Source organism: Accipiter gentilis, chromosome 1, assembly GCF_929443795.1.
Source record: "Accipiter gentilis chromosome 1, bAccGen1.1, whole genome shotgun sequence".
NCBI lineage: Eukaryota > Metazoa > Chordata > Aves > Accipitriformes > Accipitridae > Astur > Astur gentilis.
The window spans coordinates 22,665,637-22,685,746 of record NC_064880.1 but is presented as its reverse complement, the minus strand read 5'-3'; the positions used below and the strand labels follow the sequence as shown (position 1 = coordinate 22,685,746).

The 20,110-nt window shown below is 39.9% G+C and overlaps 2 protein-coding genes across 3 annotated transcripts in view; both read left to right on the top strand.

Moving 5' to 3' along the window:
- Window positions 1-20,110, top strand: part of LOC126053268 (splicing factor 3B subunit 1) — a 647,576-nt gene that overhangs the window by 380,083 nt on the left and 247,383 nt on the right. The window lies entirely within an intron of this gene.
- The window catches only part of HECW2 (HECT, C2 and WW domain containing E3 ubiquitin protein ligase 2), a 175,759-nt gene that overhangs the window by 74,941 nt on the left and 80,708 nt on the right, over window positions 1-20,110 (top strand). For both annotated transcript variants that reach the window (XM_049797445.1, XM_049796758.1), the window contains exon 3: window positions 14,660-14,767. In XM_049797445.1, the coding sequence (XP_049653402.1) occupies window positions 14,660-14,767 (108 nt within the window). The remainder of the gene's footprint in view (window positions 1-14,659; window positions 14,768-20,110) is intronic.

Below are 20,110 nucleotides of genomic sequence, written 5' to 3'. Positions count from 1 at the left end.
TGTAGAAAGGAAAGGAGAAATTGCTTATGCAGAGGTATCCACAATATCATAGTTAATGGGTTCACTCTTTAATAGACTCATGAGAGGGAAGCATTGATGCCTGTTTCTACATTGAGTTAGAACCTGCATTCTTGGGCTGTTTCCTCTTTTTGTTAGTGGGTTTTACATTTGGTTTAGATTACTGAAAAGTTAAGTGTGACAAAAGTGTATTGTTTAAATATAAGTATTTTTCTATATTCCAAACCAGCCAGCTCTCTGACTTTGTAATAAATTCCCTAAGAAACCTATTACTGTCAGATGACAACAATAGACTAGTTTGCATTCCTGCTTAAACAGCTCATAATATTGAAGATAAACTTAAAAAATAACAGCTGCTAAGGGAATATTAAATCCCACAAGATCCTTAAGAGATATGTGCTGCAGAGACATATTTTATTGACAACTTTTAGAGATTTAGAAGGATTTCTAAAAGGCAGTGAGTAATCACTTAGAACTGGCAAGGAAAAAAAACAATTTTAGAAATGTTTCTGTATTAGACATGGGAATGGACTTGAACACTGAGAATGAAATGCTAGCTGATACTGTGACTGTCAAAAGGCTGGAACAGATTAAGACAAATGTTTATCAGACAATGTCAGAATCTGCAAGCAGTAATCAAATGCAATCAAAAGTGAAGCCGAGGAATTCAGAGGCAGTCTTTCCTCTCCTTTCAGTGATGAATTGGTTGTCTCCACCCAGTGTTGAAGGATGCCACATTGCTGGAAATCCATTTTTTTTGTGCCATTGCAATAGTTCCAGGGTTCAAACCATCAACCATTTGAGAAGGCAAACCCCAAACTAACTAACCTCCTGGATCCATGGGTGTCAGCTGCTGTATGTAGGAAGACTCCTTTTTCTAGGCATTTTATCTGTTCTGTCGGTATACTGCATCTAGGGCTTCTTGTTTTAGCCCTTTGTCCCTAGCAATAAACAACACTTTCATGCACCAAAAAAAAAAGGGGGGAGGGGGGAATAAATAAACACCAAGTAAAACAAGGGCTGAAAATGCAGAAGTGATTGAGCAGTTAAATGAACCTCCAGAGGACTCTTGGGGAGTATGTCTGGCACTGACTTTGCTCCTTGCTTGTTCATTCCAGGAAAGAAAATAGACCTTTGGGAAACCTGAAGGTGGGACTTACTATCAAAAGCAAAATAAAATCACCCAACTAGTTGGCCATAAAAACAGCTGATAGATCACTGTGAGCAAAGGCTGGGTCAGCTCTTTGGGTGATGCTGGCTTTGTGACTCAGAATGTTTTGTGCTCTGAGTTTTACACACTTGCTAATGATGAATTAATCTTTTATTTAATAAAAATCTTAGGGAAAACCTTCAGTGATTCTCATTGGAACTTCCACCTGCACAAAAAGCCACTTGATGTAACCGGCAGAGGGTATGCATATGTGGGCAGTTAAAACACTTAAGTCATTTTTGTGGTTACACTCATTCTCTTCCATGGCCATCAGCAGAACATGCCACCTGGCAAGGGAGTGCCTCCTTCCCATTACACATCTGAGAGCTCCCCATAAATGAGATTTCAGCTCATTAAGATACTTTATGTCCTTATGGGGATTTAAGAAGAAATACGTACCCTTTATCTCTTGTACTTTCTTCGGAGTTGCATATTATTTTCTAGAAAAGAGATATATTTACTGAACTTAGCCTTTTTGTTTGCTTGTAATTTGCATATATACAATTAAAGATTTTTCCAGAATTTATTCAGAATTATCACATATACCTAATTAATCTATTTGGGTCTGTGGCTCTTTCGTTGAAAGTTGTGACATGAATTGAGGATTAGAAGTGCAAGCTCTTGCTGAATGACACAGCTCTTGTGCCAATGAGTTCCTTGATTTTGATGAGTGAAGATCGTGAAGTTACTTTGCAGGTGTAGCTGCTTATGGTTGGTTGGTGTTTGTCTGTATCTCTGCAGTGCCTGGAAGGTCTTGTCGGTCAAGATGTTGCACATACAGTAGGTGACAGTTCCTTATCTGAAGTGACTGAGCTTATCCTTTGTGCTGTATGAATATTTTTTTAACACTTGCTAAAATGTAAATATATCTGCCAGTAATATGTCTGTTAGAATATGAATGGAAAAAAAGCACATCAAGTGGATAATGCACCTGTGAATTCAGGTCAGATTTTGTAGAAGATAATTGCAGAAATTGAGGAATTTGTGTCACTTGAGTAAGTTAGAATGGGGCTTTTAAAATTATTGCCGATTACTGTGATCAGTAACTAGTTCGAGCTTTCTAGCAGTTTTGACGATCATCTGTCAGGTAAGGTTTTTGACTTGATAAATTTATTAACTGAAAACTTTGTTAATAAATTATAGTTTCTTAAAATAGATCACCATCTCAGTTTTAGGACCAGAGGATGAAAAAAGGAAATAAGCACAATACTTGTCAAAAAGCATTTGCAAAATTTATGTGAATTTTTAAAGTACTCACATATCATTATTAAATTGTAGGGCATAGGAAGCAGGATGGCTGCTGATAATTAGGGCAGGGATGGCTCCTGTTAATTGGGACAGGAAGTTTTGTAGTTTATTATACAGGTAGTAACAGGCTTGCTGCTTGCCTTAGATACTTCTTACGGTACCCATCTTACAGCTGACAGGGTTTCTGATAATAATGTACCAATACTACTGTAAACCTGTATACTGTGGCATAGTTTCTTCTACTGTATGAGTGGCTGGAGCAAAAAGAAGAGAGTAGAAGGATGGGCAAAAAGGAAAGAAGGAAACTAGAAAACATTCTGTGCAAACCTATGGATCAGTAATAGCAAATATACTGGTAATAAATTTTACTCTGCTTCATGAGTAGCCAACATGAGGCATATTGCAAAATGTTATCTGGAGAAAAAAGGTGAGTACTCAAGCCAAACATTTTAGTATGTTTTGGTGGACAATTGCTGAGTATTTGTTTGCTGGTACCTGATTTTAAAATTTCATAACTATAAATAGAACAAAAGACACTTGCAACAGTTTCAAAAAACAGATTTAAAATAACATGCGTATGTTTTAAAAATCGCTTCTAGCATGTTGTGCTTTTTACAAATGTGCATTGCAGTGATGCATATGATGTTTAAAGGGCAGATGTACATTTCGTAATGATTCAAAATGGTGTTTTATTTTCAGATTTGCAAACAAAACAAAAAAAAGTAAAAATAGCACACAATCATCTTGACTATTTTAAGGCCTCTCAGTTACAGCAGTTGTTTGCTGACAGTTTCACAAGAAAAACCTCTTTTTGAAGGGTAAGTCAGTTACAGGAAAATTACATGTGGAATAAAGTGTACTTAAGGTTAGCTTATGGGCTAGTAATTGTTCTGAAATGAGCCTAAATTTTACTGAAATTAAACCCCGAAGAGATAATTCAATCTGATTTCCTATATATTATGGGCTACTCAGTGCTGCCCAAACTTTAACTAGCCTGAATATTCCAGTTCTCAGAAAAGTAAAACATGTACTGTTGTCAGAGAGCAGCAGCAGACTGAATTACAATAATGATCTTACTGCAGAGGAGGAATTGTTCCAAGTACATTTTGGGGCTATGAAGGAGGGAGAGGGATGGGGTTGCTGACCCCAATGGTAGACTTGACAGGGCTGCCATGACTATCTGGCCCTTCCTGAACTGATTTCCACTGTTTCCACTTCAGAAATATTTGACCAGAAAAAAACAAATGCAAAGCAAACCCCCCAGTTTTCTCTGGTACCTTTCTGCATTGGGTATCTGGGTACATGACCAGATGCTGCTGGTCCATATAAAAACAACATGAAGGCCATGAAATAAATGACCCCTAACTTTTTCCGCTGTCCGTGAGATTACACGTGATCTGTACCAAGACAGCCACACCAGAGAAAGCCCTCCCTGTAAGTGCAGCTGCACTAGCAAAATTGTGCTTTTGTTGGTAATGTTTATTTACCAACAGAATTTATCCGGGGGCAGGATAGGCTATGTTGACAAAAGCACAGCTTTGCTACTATCATGTCTTCCACAGCAGGAATACTTTGTTACATTTTCTAGTTTTTCTGGCAAAGACTTGTGATGGAAACTGTGGTCACAGATAAAAGTGCATGCCCTTTATTCTTGGGAAGCTGCAGTCCTCCTCTGTGTGCAGTGGCAGCAAACAAGTGCTTATCTGACACCATATAAGGTTGTGGTCAAGAAGGAAAATGGTGAAAAACATTTCACAATAAACTTAGACTAGCAGATTAAATATGACACAGAAAAGCTTAGATACAGCTTTTTTTTCTTTTTAAATTTAGCTCTGACAGTATTTACCCCAAAAATGACCCTTTACAGTTAATTAGAAAGAATGGCTTGTGTTTCTAGATCTGCTAAATTGTCCTGTCCTAGAATAACAGGCCTTTAGGGTGCTTGTACGCACAGGTTTTTTTGTTTTTCTTGGACTTGCTACCATTAAAAGCAGGAGATAGTCACCTTTAGTCTACAAGGTTGTGGGAGTATTGGGATGTGTTTGGGGATGTGGTGGGGAACTGGATATCACAGAGAGGAGAGGAGTATATTGAGAAGGAATTACGGTTGTGAAGATGGGTTTGCATCAGAGTTTTAACAAGGTGTGAGACACAGCAAAGCACTTAGAAAAAAAAAAAAAGGTTTCTTAAAGTGTCAAGGGTGATGCTACAGGAGAGAGACAGGCTCCCCTTTTCCTCAGTATATTGCTTGCATCTTGCTCCTGTTCTCTAATCTTTATAGTACAGTAGCATACTAAGTTAGTCTAGTACATTAGATTATAAATGTAGTCCAACTTCAGTAGCCATTGGTGGCCTCAGTCTGAATTTCCAAACTGTTCCCTGCCTGGTTGCCCTGCTTTTGGCTTTCCCCCTGAGGAACAAGCTGTCTCCATCTCCTGCAGATGTCACTTTCCCCAAACCATCAGCAGCTGAGACGATTGTGAGCTGACATGGGAGGTGGTGCAGCTCTTGCCTCAGCTGTGTGATGTTTCCTTCAGGAGGAGGTGGAAGCATCCCCCACGCTATATTTACCTCCACATACAGCCAGCTGGACCTCAGTAAACTAAATGATAGGTGAGTTATTCGCATTTTGTGAAAATGCAGGGACTTCTCCGCAATATGATCAAGTACCTTAATGGTCTTTATGGTTAAGGGCATGCTGTACCATCTGTCAGAGTTTATTCAGTGTTGTTCTCTAGCTTAGTTTTTTTGTCTAACGTTATGCCTTTCTCGTAGTATATGGTCTTTTGTGGTGCGTTGCAGAAACACCCAAGCATTGTGTATGTGTGTTGTGTATGTTCTGGCCTCCAGGTGAGCCTGGTCAGCTGGTCAGTCACCCATGCTGCACAGAGCGCTTGTGCTGCAGGGCTGGCGCATGTGTGAAAACTGAAGTGTAGATGGGAATGAAATGCACATCATTTTATGGAGGAGGATTAATAAGATTTTCAGGAAAGAGGTTAAGCTTGAGGTCATTTCGTTCCTATTGTTACACTTTTGAATTTTTGCCAGTGAGATGGGTGAAAGGATTTATTTTTGTCTTTGAATGCTTTGAATGTCAATGATGTCTTTACTTTGAATACAGAGAAGTGGAATTCCACTTTATTCCTGCCATTGTACTGTGTCATACATCTGAAAAAATCGCTTGTATTTTTTTGCAATATCTTTGTCCTGCATTCCAGTTAACCAATCCTTTGAGCTGCTGCTGTGCCTTGAATTATCACGTTGTGTAAGGGCACATGGAGATGCTCTGATCCCCACTTTGAAGTGTTAGTGTACTTACAGAAGGAAACAAAATGTAGTAGTATAATTCTTGAAAAAGAAGGAAATAGTCCATCTCATGGCCAGTGTCAGAGTAAGGGCTGTGTATAGAAATGAGAGCAAAGATCTTGCCACTCTATTAACTTAAGCTTCAATAACAAAAAAGATTTCATTGTTTAGTGTTTTGATGGGGTGTATGGTATGGCTTCTACGCTTGCTCTGCTTCTGCAGCTGAAGTAGGAGTGAAGTGTTAGAGAAATACAGCTTATTCCTGACCGTCCTGTCAGTCACAGGTAGAAAAATTAGTATTTGCTCTTGCTGTGTAAAGTAATAGAGTGCAATAAACATCAGCAAGATAGTATATGCGGTGTATAGAGGGTCGTGGAGGGCACCCAAGGGAATGCAAGTGGAGTCTTTCCTCTTCTTGCCCACAGCTCAGGGGCAGCAGGTGGAGGTATCTGAACCTTAAGTTTGGTTGTGCAAGGGAACAAATGGCTGCCGTGCAGTGAGGAGCAAACATCTCCCTGCTTTTTTGACCCTGGGTCATGATACTAAATATCCAAATACAGATGATGATGATCCTTCGCTGCTAATATAGCAGGACCGTGTCACCCAAAGGCCGGTATTTGTGTCTAGGTTGGAGTTCAGAGTGTCACCTTGCTGTGCACCATCACTTTCATGAAGAGCCCCAATAGCCACTTCTCTCTGGTGTGAGGCTGTAAGAGCATCTGTTTTACCTTTCTCTGCCCCTTATTTTTCTGCCTTTGCTTTCCTCAGCTGAAGATTTGTGTCTTATATTTTTATTACCATCCAAGTTTTCCAAAGCGTTATGAAGAGTACAGAGATCCCTGATAGCATGTAGTAGGCTCTAGTAGCTGCTTAGGCAGCTTTTAAGACTGTCCAAGAATTTTGTTCTTCTCAGCTTTTTGGGGGGTTGCTCTGTTGGCAACAAGGAGAGAACCGTTTCCAGCCAGCCATTTAGTACACAGCAGTGTTTTAAATTTCTCTTACAGTAATCCAGTTCTGGTGTTCTTTCCCCTCCTGTCTGTCCTTTGAAAAGACAATTCCTAGAGGTGCTTATGCAAACATAAAGTAATACAGTAGCTTTCAGTTCTTCTTTAGCAGAGTCCGTCTTAATTTCTTTGACTGGAAGCATTTTTTGGAAAGTCTTCAAGCTGAGTATGAATATATATTCCTATAAGAGTTATTTTTTTCCTGTTTTTTGTTGTTGTTGTTGTTGACTGATTATTACTAGGAAAACCAAGATTTGCTTTGAGAGCTTGAACCTAGTGCTCCACAAGCATACAATTTAATGAAATGTGTGCTGCAAAGGACTCGATCTGCAGACCATGGACCAGATTGCAAAGATACCTTTCAGTACCCTTTTTGTTCTTGCAGTACTGGGGCCGCTTTGGCACAGTTTGGGTCCTTGCTGTAAGTTGAAGGAGTTATAGTTCAGCTGCCAGCATCCATGAGGAGGCTTGTGAGCAGTCAGAGCATGTGGCAAAACGGAGCCTTGTCTGAACCCCTGCGCTGAGGTGGCATTTACCAGCCTGGAGGAGGAGAGGTAGTGATAGCAGCTCTCTGCCCCCTGCTTATCCTCCTGCTCAGGAGTGCCCAGTACGGGGTTATCCTGGCTTAAAGGCAGCTTCATCCCAGCCAAATGTTACGGGGCAGTCTCGTCTTCTCTAAAATAACTGGATTTGTGGGGAAGTCATGCGGGAGAGCAAAATACTGAGTAAACAAAAGCCAGCACTTCCAGGGAGCTCCTGCTGCGCTCGTGGCTGTGGCTGCCTTGCCGTCATTTCTAGGATTTAAGGATCCTCCTGTTTCCATCAGCCCGCCCCGTGCTGCGGGGCTGTGGCTGTGCTTAGGAATCCTCCCATGGACAAGGCGAGGAAGGAAGTGGAGGGAGGATGGGGCTTCGGCATCCTGTACCCTTCAGAGGGGAGTGGCCGCAAATAGCTGAGCTTGAAGGACGTCATACTTTCTGTGTTTTAACACGGGCAGTTTGAACCTAGATAAACCCTTGATTCAAGGAGAAGAGACAGACGATTGTGTGTAACTGCTGGGCAGTTTGAGAACATCCTTCTAAACCCCTTTCCTTCAAACGACAAGAGGAAGGGAGAGGACAGGCACGCCTCGTGGAGCTGAGATTGTGCAACAGTGCTAAAGCCTCCAAACTTGAGCTGCACAGGCTGGGTCCAGAAGGCAACTTTTGCAGAAAATACCATTTGTGATTGGGAGCAGGGATGCTATTTTCAGGATCCGTCCTGTAAAACATTACTTTTTTTTATTCTTCAGTTTGTTTATTGGGCTCAGATGGAGGAATGCAGTTTAGGATCAACAGGCATCCTTTGGAATGGCCAGGTAAGCTAGAAAGTGCAACTAAGTGTTGACCTTCAATTTCAGCAATGTACTGCATACACTAGTGCTGTCTTCTGTGAGAAATGTTTTGATTCCACCAGAAAGCTTGTGAACTGTTCACAGACGGAGATGGGGAATTCTGAAAATCACAGAACATAAGCTGTACATAGTGGGTTAATATTTGTATGGTAGTACCTGATATGTAGTGTGTTTTAAATGGGTTGACATAATGTAATTTATTATAATAATTGCTTGCAATGGAAGCTCTACCTTGAAATTGTTAATTTACTTACTGGCTTTCCAGCAAAGGAGTGAGGCCTCAGGTGATAAAATTTGTCTTCTCCTTTAAATGTGTCCTGATGCAGTTTTCAGTTGCTTTTAAACATATGTTAGATATAAGGAAGAAATTTATTTAGTTCATTAGTTTGTTAAACATTGTGCTACTTCTTTAATGATTATCCCTGGACTTTTTTTTTTTAAGTACTTTTAGAATTAAAATTATTAGAGGTTACCAAAGTGAAAATATTGCACAAAATTTAGTGTTACAAACTTTCCCAGTCAGTTGCTCCAAATCCACAGTGAGTGCTCTTTTGAATATTCTTACATTTTGGTGGCAGTCAGGTTTACTGCTTGGAATTGTGTGCTTGCACCAAAAAGTGGAGTGCACTTACTGGCATGAGGACTGAGGGTTTTGGAAGTCGTGCACAAAAATTCATGTAAATCGGATTTCTGTTGTACATTGGAATGCCATCCTAGAGCTCTCCTGATGGTTGGCTCAAAATTAAGTTCGGAAATAATCTCCAATGCAGATTAACTACAAACCTGTTACTTGTAAAGACTGAGGGAAATGACAGAGTAAAATAGAGGATGACCATTCTCACTAGTATGCCTATGAGACAAACTGATGGCAGATCCACAAATCTCAGCTTGAAACAAAACTCTATGTAGCCTTGCTATCTGCCAGCTTTCCAGCTCCTCTGATACCTACTGTAAGAGAACACCTGACAAGAGAAATAACATTTAGATTGATGCTTTATAAGCTTCCCTGGCCTGAGTACAAACATCCCTCTTAATAATTGGAGACATCTCATGCATCAGCTTCAGTGCCCAACAATTTATTAAAATTAACTATAAACGCTAAGGAAGTCAGCATTTTGACAACTTGAACTCAAATGTAAATCTTTAAATCAAGAGTAAACAATACAAACACTTCAAAAGATTTTTGCGTAAAACATCTTCCAGAAAGGGATGAAAAAATGGAGATTGGGATGTAAATCCCAAATGAAGGTAACACAATTATGCAGGGATACGATGGTGTTACCAATATGATTGATCTTTTCTGAGCTAAGCTGCATGGATTTTTCCAAGAGCTGTGAATTAGAATACCCATATGTGGTAGTGAAAGGTGAAAATTGTAAAATTGTGTATAATTAAAACCATTCAGTGACATTCGGAATCTGTTAAGCATCACCATCTCTCTGAGCTCTGCCTATGAGCATCTTTGTAAATGTGTTACAGAAAAGATCAGTATGCAAAAGTTTGAAGCTCTTAGATTGCTGTAGGGAACTTCTAAATTTTTTCCTATGTAGTAAGCAATCCGTGATGTTTCCATACTAGGAGTTTGTGACTGACTTCTATAAAGTTTTGGTATTTGAAGAATAAAATTCCTTTGTATTCATGGAGACAAGCCTTTTATCACATAACCTAGCACTACTGACCACAGAAACTGGGACCGGAAGATGAACATTGGTTTGCATGTGACCAGTCTGTGCACTGGGACTATAAGGTTTGTGTCAGATATTAATTGGTAGCAGTTCTTGGTTTTTAACTGTCTTATAAAAGACTGTATCTTATTTATTTATTGGTATAAGCTATGCAAGATGACTCTGTAAGGTGATGGATTTCAGGTAGTTTATCCTTTTTCCTAAGACAGAAATAGTGAAAGCGGTAAGACACAAAGAACAAAACATGAACGCCACAGAAGCCTCCTGACTCCTGATGTCAGATACTGGCGTAGCAGGGCTTTCAACACTCCTGTAACATCCTCATGCAAGTAGCAGTTGATAAACCAGATATTGTGCTGCCATTCAGACGGGGTGGAGAAACGGGTAAACAGGAATGTCACGAAGTTCAAAGGGAAATGCCCAGTCCTGCCCCTGGGGAGGAATAACCCCTGACACTGGGACAGGCTGGCGGCCGAGCATCTGGAAATCAGCTTTGCAGAAAAAGACCTGGAGGTCCTGGTGGACAGCAAGTTGAACAAGAGCAAACAGTGTGCCCAGGCCACCCACTGGCATCCTGGGCTGCATTAGGAAGAACCTTAGCCAGCTGGGTGAGGGAAGTGGTCCTTCCCCTATACTTAGCACTGGTGAGACACATCTCAGTGCTGTGTCCAGTTCTGGGCTCCCAGTACAGAAAAGGCATGGGCATACTGGAGCTTCTTATGGCTCTTGCCCTCTTATGGGCATAATTTTATTGTGAAAACTAATTCTGTAAAAACGGTACCTTCTTTCATTGCACTGTTGACCCATTTATCCAGTACTTCCATATTGCTTTTCACATAAGATAGCTGTGCCGAACTGACACATGCCAGAGGGAGCTGCATCCCATTCACTGTCACGTCAGGGCAGAGCTGTGGATGCAGGAGGAGAACTACAATGCTGTCATGGAGAGCACAAGCTGTGGGTATTACAGATGCCGTTGGTATCTATCTTACCTTAAAGGGTGTTGTAATGATGGTAAAGCCTGAAAGTAGAAAAAATGAGTTCAGTTCTTAATACCAGGTTTGGCTGATTGCTTAGCAGTTAAATAAAGAAAACGTTATTACTCAGAACACATTTGCTTTACAGTGATTTCAAGGAGCACTAGTCAGTGTGAAGTTCCACACAGTGATACATATATGACTACCCACTTTTTGTTGTAGAACATGTCTTAGAGACGCTGATTTGTGAAGGGGTTGCAGCTCTGAGAAGTAAGTTACTTTCCGTAATATTTTGTGTCTAAGAATTAAGATAGAAAGATACTGTGCATTTTGCATTGTTTTATTTCTTTCAGAAGTGTAGACTTGCTGGACAAGGTACCAATGCAGTAAGACAGTATTTTGTTGCATATTTTATGCTCTGGGAAGGGTTATTTATATCTCCTCTTTGGCCCAGATTCTGGAACAGCCGCCAGTTTCACAAACAGCAACAATTATGTGCTAAAAGGGGACTAGAACTTCTTAGAATTTAAGTTCCCTGTGGAATACACACACACATATATATATAGTGTGTGTGCATATATACACACATACATACATATATATGTTTTGGGGAAGAGGAGATGTGAGGTAGTGGTAATTCTGATACTGCTTTTTGTGCTCTCAAACATATTTTTTTTTCCACAGCTGAATATTGTGGAGACTATCACTGTTTAACTTTTTTATTGCACTGTTGATAAGTAAATTTTGGCAATATTGTGTACTTTAATGTTTTCATGCTATTTGATTGTTTTTTTTTCCCTGTTCAGTTTCTTTTTTTAAAATCCATGAGCTGAGGTTTAAAGTTATTTTTCTATATGCATTAGTAATGTTATTTTTTTCCCCTATGTGAATAACATTATAAAAGTAGGAAAAAAAAAATCTGTTTCAGAAGAAAATCAAAATTGTCCAAAATAAATTCTGTAATTTGAGTTGATTGCTGACAGGCAGTGGTCTGTCAGCATTTTTCATCTCTCTGTCTCCCCCACATTCTATTGCAATGGCAGCGTGCCTGTGGGCAGAGTATCAACGATTTAGTCTTCATTGCTGCAGAGGAGACTATTCCTTCATGAAAAGACTGAAAATCCAGGCACTTTCTTAAATGTTGGATTTTGTTAAATAAGGTGTAAGAAAATGTTCTGCTTTCTTGTAACTGTCAACTCAGAATTGGAGACTCTGTTCATGTAGGACCTTTTCTGAAGCTCATCAGTGTCCCTGTAAAAATTACCATTGACTTTATTTAGCTACTGATTTTAAAAAACAAAGAACAATTGCTTGTGCCTTAATGTTGGAAATCTCACTGTTAAAGGTGTATCTCATTGCTTCAGAGTTCCTTGATTTGCTGAACAAGATAAGAATAAAAATTTTCATGTTTATGGTTATAATATACCAAATATCTGTTCTTCTGCTTAGAATGATGAACAGACTCTTCTCTGGTTGATTAAATAGAGAAATTCAGAAGAACTAGAACGTTAGGGGAGGTGTCGTTTTGTCATACAATACATCTTTATTTACCTAGATGTAATGAAAACACTGAATAATTTAAAACTGTCTGTGTTTCAGATAACTGTGGAATATTTAAAGAATCTGCTTGCTTTTGGAAGCGATTGTTTGGATAACCAAGCTTGTATGGTGGACCAAAATAGGCACTAGTGTAGAGTTGCTAGAAGTTAAGCTGCATCTCATGGCTTCCCAGAGATCTGTCTGTGGAAGATACTAGTGGGGCCTTGGGTTAGGAAGGCACATTAAAAAGTGAAAAAGTAAATGAATAAGTCAACAGTGTATTGTTTTGGTTATTTGTCACTGCAAACCACATACAGAGATTTCTGGGTTTTTTTGAGGCCCAAGAGATGATTTACAGGGTGTACTTTCAGAGTTCTCTTTATATAGCTTTGAAACAAAAAAGAAACACATGGGTGAGATACAGCTTAGTTTACTCTGAAAGTTTTGCGCTGCGATGAAGAATAAGTATGCGTGTCTTAAGTTTTTACTGCTTGTGTGCCCAACTTTATGGTGTATGCAGTTTAGGTGCTATCATGTTGATTCCACATGAAAAGTTAAGCCTGGGGGTATTATGCTTGAGGATCACAGGTGTTAGGAGAACCCTCCTGTCCCTTCTTGTTATCACTGAGATAATTATGAAACTATTGTGGACTTGTCATGATGTTGAGGTGTTCAGATGACAGCTTTCTAAAATTTCTCTGTGTCGCCCACGCCTGAAGGCATAAAAACATCAGTAGCTTGCCATGGCCACCTCTTGACTCTCCAGAGCTCTTCCAGGTTGTGGACAGGGTTTGTAACTTTCTCCTGAGCAGTCACAGAAGTCCAGTGTGTGTCTGGTAATGCTTTGCATGTTACTTTGGTGGGATGTGAATGTATAGACAGCACTAATCGTGATTCCATACTTATTGTGCGTACACTGAGATGAGTAGTCAGAATGAAAAGGAGAAAGAGAAGTTTTAGTGTAAGTTTCTATTTTTAAGATAAAAGTAACAAAGCTGCATTCTTTATTATTCTTTCATAAATAGCATATGGATTTCGAAAATGTAGGTGACAGTTCTGCAATCTTATTTATGTGGGAGTTCCTAACAAAGTACAAAGAAAACATGCTTGAATGGATAGGAGTTTCATGAGCAAAGCCACAGTAGACTAAGTTCTTAGTGAAGTCTTTTTAAGATTGCAGAATGCACTCAAATGTGGATATTTAACAAACAGGATATTTAAAAAAAAAAAAAAAAGATTTAAGACTACAGAGTATCAAGTACCACTGGAAAGAATTAGGATGTTGTATTTGAGGTCACAGGTATAATTGTCTAATTAAGAAATTGCTGCCTAAATGCACTTGTAAAATGTTATGATGCATACTTCCAAAGAACTTCCAGTACAAAAGAGTTAAGTTGGATTTATGTCAGCTTCCTCTGGGTCATCGTAACTAATCTTTGTGCCCTTCCCAACAGCTTCTCACTGTGGTTTTCTTTCATTCATACAGCGTTCTGGGTGACTGAATACAGGCTGGTAAATAAAAAACAAACCCCAAGACCTGTGTTTGTTACTGTTAGGACAAAAAGCTTGGTTCAAGAGGGGAAAATACTGATATTGGTGATCCGATCTACAGATACTTACTACTTGTTTCTCTGTTCTCTTTTGAATGTATTTTGCTCAATCTCATTTGTATCTCTGACTTACTAAGTGACAGTTCTTTGCTTTGAGCCTCTAACTAGACTTCACTGATAGGGAATAATACTGTACCTGTGAGGAAACTGAAAGTGTCAGTTTTTTTGGTGTATGTATAAAAATATTCTCGCTGGTTTCTAAAACATAGAAATATATTAAAAACTGAAGTAAGTCTTGATACCTCTAGTTGCAATTCCATACTTCCTAGCTAGGGAATGAATGTTAGATTTTTCACATCACAGAGCAGGACCACCATATAAAACGGTGTGGTAACTCTGTGATGAAGTTTCAATCAGCTATACACTCCCAATAGCCTCTCTGTTGAGTTAGGGAAGTTTTGGAATTTAATACTATACCTTGGCAGGTCACCTCTTACAGGAAACCATATATTTACTTTGGCTGTATGTATGTCTGCTCCCTCTGCATAAATTGATCTATCAAGTGTAAAAGAGAAGCCATTTATCTTTTGCCAGTTAGTTTGATTATTTTTAAATTTTTTTTAACACAAATAATTTTTTTGTATCTGGTCCTTTTGAAACAGAAAACCAAGAAAACTGCTATTATAAATACTACTTGACAAAATTTTTTTTTTTCCTTTCCTCTTTCAGATGAGAACTCTCCAGCCAATTTCTGGGATTCCAAGAATCGGGGAGTGACTGGCACGCAAAAAGGACAAATTGTATGGCGAATTGAACCTGGCCCCTATTTTATGGAATGTGAGTACCTGTTTATCCAATGCATATCCAAAGGCAAGCATGCCTTTGTGTCAAGGCAAGTCAACAGAATGGCATTTGAAATGCATTTCATCAATCCCTCTGATAAACCAAATGAATTGATTGTATTGCTCTAATGGGCAGCATTTTCCAGTGCATTTGCTGGCATTTATAAAAATGGCGTTGTACTTGGATGTACCTCTGTATTCTAGGGATGTTCGTAGACAGTATGCTTCACTTTAAGGGAGGAAGAAATTGCCTTGTGCAATGTCATATAGTATATATGCATTGAAAGATGAAGTCTTTTCCCAAGAAATTTAACATTTCAGCTGGACAAACATTAATGGTAAATGCACACGAAGGAAAAGGTAGTAAGCTAGTAGTGCTTGCCAGTGTTTGTTAGTATGAAGGTTAGATTCGTCTCTAGGAAGTGCCAGCCCCCTGTCCAGTTGCATCAGGATTTCTCAGCTGAAGTTTTTGTTGTGTTGGGAAATCCACTAGGCAATTTTGAAATGTTGAGAGTCTCTATGTGACTGGAAGAAAAAAGTCTTCAGTTGAACTCTGTGAGGAGTATTGGTAGCCAAGCTTCAAATCAGAGAGCTATGCCACTCCTTTAGGTGACCAGGATTTATAGGAAGCTAAGCCACTCTGCTCTGTGCTTTTTTTAAAAAAATTATTATTATGTCCTTTGTTTTTTGCTTTTTGATGAAAAGGAGCTATCTTACCATCTAAAGTATATGATCCCCTAAAGAAATTGATATTCTAATCCTAGGAGGTTGTGTGTGAGCTTGCTGGAAGCTCTGATATGCTAAGCATCAAAGTGGCAATCAGTCCCAAAAGAGCTGTGAGCTGCTGTACCACCTGTTTAGCCTCACAGCAATGAATCTTCCTTCATAAATTAAAAAAAACAAAAACAAAACAAACCCTCCCACTCTGTTACTTCACTGTACACTGCAATGCTGCTAACTGTAGGTCTTGGCAGAAATTTTTATTCTAATTAACTGATGTAACAGCAATACATGTATTTCAAGAGGTGTTGTATACCCTGTACTATAAATAATCATTAAAACTTCTTATTTCTAAAACTTATCATTGAGTCTTGCCAAGTTACCCAGTGTGTTATGCAGCACGTTTCTTTAACAAACAAAAGAAGGTTTACTAGGATAAAATTAAATTAATTTTCAGGAGTTCATTACAGGAAAAAATAATTGAACTGAAGATAAAGATCAAGATAATTAACTTTGCTGGTCCCAAAGACAGTGGTGTATTAAAGCAGATGAAAATGTATGTTAGAAGAGTTCATTGCCTTGTACATCTGCTCTATCAGTATTGTTGCCAGTATGGGCAGTTTGACTTCAAGGATGTTTGTCTGTATCTTTAAGCTGGTTATTTGTTGCCCCATAATGTATGGAGCAGAGGCTCTTGAACATTTTTAGTTCATGTGAGTAACCTACGCTAATGCTTCAAGAACTAGTAGTTGTGACTTAAAATCAGCTGCAACTGCCTTTGCACTTTGCAACTAACTGCACTTAGCAACCAGCTGATAGAGTGCAGGATGTATGTTCTTTGGTTGTGGTTAGCTTTACTAATGAACAGTTTTGCTGCCATACAATGAACAAGAGACAAGCAATTAGGCAACAGCTGAAAACTGTAAAAAGGAAAGTTTATGAGCATATGTTGGTATAGCACATAGTATGGCAGATAAATATGTCACCAGTGACACTTGTGTTGCTAGTGAGAGGCCAAAAATTGCACTTTTTTCTGATTCCACTTTTTAAGCTAGAAGGCTCCGCAGATACGTGACCATGTTTGCTCCGCAAGCTGCTTCTTACAGCTTATCAGTGGCAAAACAACTCTGATGCAACTACAGGCAGCTGCTTTTTTTTTTTTTCTTTTTTTTCTTTCTCCTTCTTTCTTTCTTTTTTATTCCTCAGATCACCAAGTCACAGCTCAGGCAAATGCAGCAGGTGGCTGTGCAGTTCAGGTACAACCAGTTACTGCCTCTGCGGTGCAGCACCAGGCTGGGTGTGGGAAGAGCTGTGCTGTCAGGGTTGTCATCGTGCTCTGCCCACATTGTTACTGCCCAGCCTGTGCCAGCCACAGAGATGAACTTAGCTCCCATTAGCCTCTTTCTTCTGCCGTGGTGCTGATATAATTTGTACTCTTAGTGTAGCACTGCATGTGATGCCACTGTCATAGCAAGGGAGAAAGAGGGAGAGGCAAATGGAGAGGCTAACATCCCCAGTAAATATGTGCCTGATTATTGAAGTGCTTCTCTGATGCTTTTGTCTGCTATTATTTTCCAAATTTTGGAAAGAACTCTACAGTTGTAGATTTCTTGTGTTTAGAAATATTTTTGTGAAGAGGCAGAATATATCAGATACAGGTCATAGTATTAGGGGTTTTTTATATTTACTCCTCACAGTAATGACATGCAGCAGACCATTAGCAACTTGACCATGCTTCTCTAGGAAAGAAAGGAGCAAGTGGAGAACAATCCCAGATTCAGCAGCAATGTCCCTGAATTTCTGAAGCAGCAGCTCCCATAAGAAGCAACAATGTCTGGGTGACCAGCATGGGCAAAATGTCTAAATGGATCAATCTAAACTCAGCTGGAGACTAATTACAGCATAGGAATGCTGGCTGTGTCCAATCTTTCATTTTAACTGGGACCAACACTAGGACCAAACCTGGTCAGCTGTGGTTTGTAAAGCACAGTATTGAAAAAGTTCAAGGACAGAGATTTCATATATATGCTGTAGGTAACCTTTTCCAGTGCTGCAGTATTGTTCCAGCTAAAAATATTTCTCTGGCACCAAACCTGAATGGCCAAAGCTTAACTTAGGGGCTGTTGCCCCTTTTAAAATCTTCTGATGGAACTAGAAAGAGTTGAGTTTATAATATTTGTCTTGCCTTAACCTCCTCTTCACCAGACTAAACAAGGCCAGCTCCTTCAGCCTCCCCTTCCCAACCATCTTTGTAGCCCTCTGCTGTCCCCTCTCCGTTTTCTCCATGCTCTTGAGCCTAGGGACCCAAAATTAGGCACAGTATTCCTCACCAGTACCCAGTAGAGGGGGGCAGTAACTTCAGTCTATCTGCTGGCCACGCACCTTCTAAGGCAGCTTGTGAGGTGGTTTGTTGTATTTGCGATGAGAGCATGCACTGGCTCATATTCAACGTGAGCCCAGTTTGTTTTCAGCAGGGCTGCAGCTTTGCCAGTCTGTTCGGAGGCCATGGTGATGCACGGGGTCGCTCCACTCCTTGGGCAGAGACTTGCAAGTCTCCCTCTTGCACTTGACGACATTACCGTTGACCCAGTCCTCTAGCTGTTGCTCATGCTCTGATGTGTAGAGGGGCTCCAGCAGGCTGATGATAAGCTAGGTATATAACTGAGTTAGAGCTGGGCTTATGTCACTGCAGGGTTTTCTGGCTTGGAGCTGTTTCATCTTTGGAGCACAGACAGTGCTTAATTGCCACTGCTTACATGCTGCTATACCTATATGATTGGCAGGCTCCCTGCTCTATCTATACACAAGGAGTGGAGGGGGATGTTTGCTGCAAGCCTGAGAAACCTTGAACCAGCTCTGGCAATGAGGACTGATGATGTTTGTTAACAGAATTACACTAAATAACTACAGTAATCCTTTCAGATTTACAGTCATAACTGGCCTGAAGCTGTCTCTCATTTTGGCAAGAAAAGGTACAGAAGTTACTAATGTTGAATGATGAGTTGAGATCAGTCAGCGTGCACATTACCCCAAAGACTTTAGTTGTGTTTTTTCTGTAGCAGTGTCAGAGCTTAGGGACTTTACATATCTTTTCACCAGTAATGTAACATCTCTGTAGGGTAAAGTGCAGAGCATGATAGCATTGCTAATAAGCCACACGCAAATGAATCTCACGCAGAAGGATTATTTCCATTTTAATTGTATTAATGTTAATCAGTGGAAGTCAGCTGGATTGGGCCTCAGATTCTTTCTGCAATCCTTAGATTTCTGTCTTTTAAACAAAGCATCTTATGCCTTAATTTGGGAAGCTGTTTTTCCGTAAGCATAATTGTAAACTTATTAATAGTTTCACTGAGGTCTGTGGAATTTATGCTTATGTTTAAAGGTAGGCTTTGCATAAGCATTTTTCTGAGTTTTGTATGATTGTGTATCCTCAGTCTTGTAAATCAATTTTCCAGTCATTCCATTTATTCCTCTTAAAATCCCTCCCTATGGATTCAGTATCCCCTATTTCCCAAACAAGTAACATGTAAAGGCATAGTTTGCCATCTGCTCTATTCAGATGAAGCAACCTGCAGGAGAGTCTCATCATCTTCATACTAAAACCAGACGTTAATTCCCCTCAAAGCATCCAAAATTAGCAAAACAGGAATGATCAAAAAAACCTCTCACTTGCCTTAGACAAAAATCAACACAAAAAATTCTGTAGACTCTATACTGAGAAGGGAGAATCAAAGGAATCAACAGTGAAATAATGAGAAATGAACGTAATGTATTCCAGAAGTACAAGCAGGCTCTGAGGGGAGTGGCTGAGGAAGGGGAAGGGGGGAAGAGTATTACTTGCAAAGTACCAAGTCCAGCTCGCCATCACAAACAGCTGGTGTCCTTAAGCTGTCATCTCAAGACAAAGTGAGTGGCTCTGAACTGCAGAACCAACCAGTATGGAGGCAGGTGTTCTTCTCTCTTTCCCCTGGGGAAGCAGCAAAAGTGCCATGTAAGCATGAAAGGGAACTCAGTCATTTTACAGATTCAGGAAGGTGAATTTGAGCATCAGTATGCCCGAGATGCTGTTTCCTTACGTAGTAGAGGTGGCTTTAAAACATCCTGCTTTGAGGCTTGCTAAAATGTGGGGGAAGGAAAACAAAGACTCACTAGATGGCTCCCTCAAGTTGTTTGCTGTGTAAACTACAGAAGGGTTGCTAAATGTGGCTGCAGCTCAACAAACAGTTTTCATCCTCCTGTGAAAGGAAAGAACAAGTGCGAGGAGTATTATTCTGAGCAGGTGGTGGCAAGAGTGTGAAGGTGCAACACAGCTTAATGCTTTCACATTTCATATGGTTATCTGGTATTGGGATGGCATCAGGCTGTTCAGGACTTAAGTACATGAGAACCTTTAGCCTCTGGTGCAAGAGAGGCTGCAATTGCCCCACGAGTGATTTTTAGATGGCGGAGCGTTTCTCTGGGTGTAGCTCTCTGTGAGCTTGGGATGGCAGTGTCTCCCTTTGGGGCATCGTGGTGGAACAGAGATGATGGTATTCCTTATGGAGAACAGAGCTAGCAGAAAGATGGAGTAAAATGATCCATAGAAAGGCTGGTGATAGAAGCAGCGTGTGAAAGG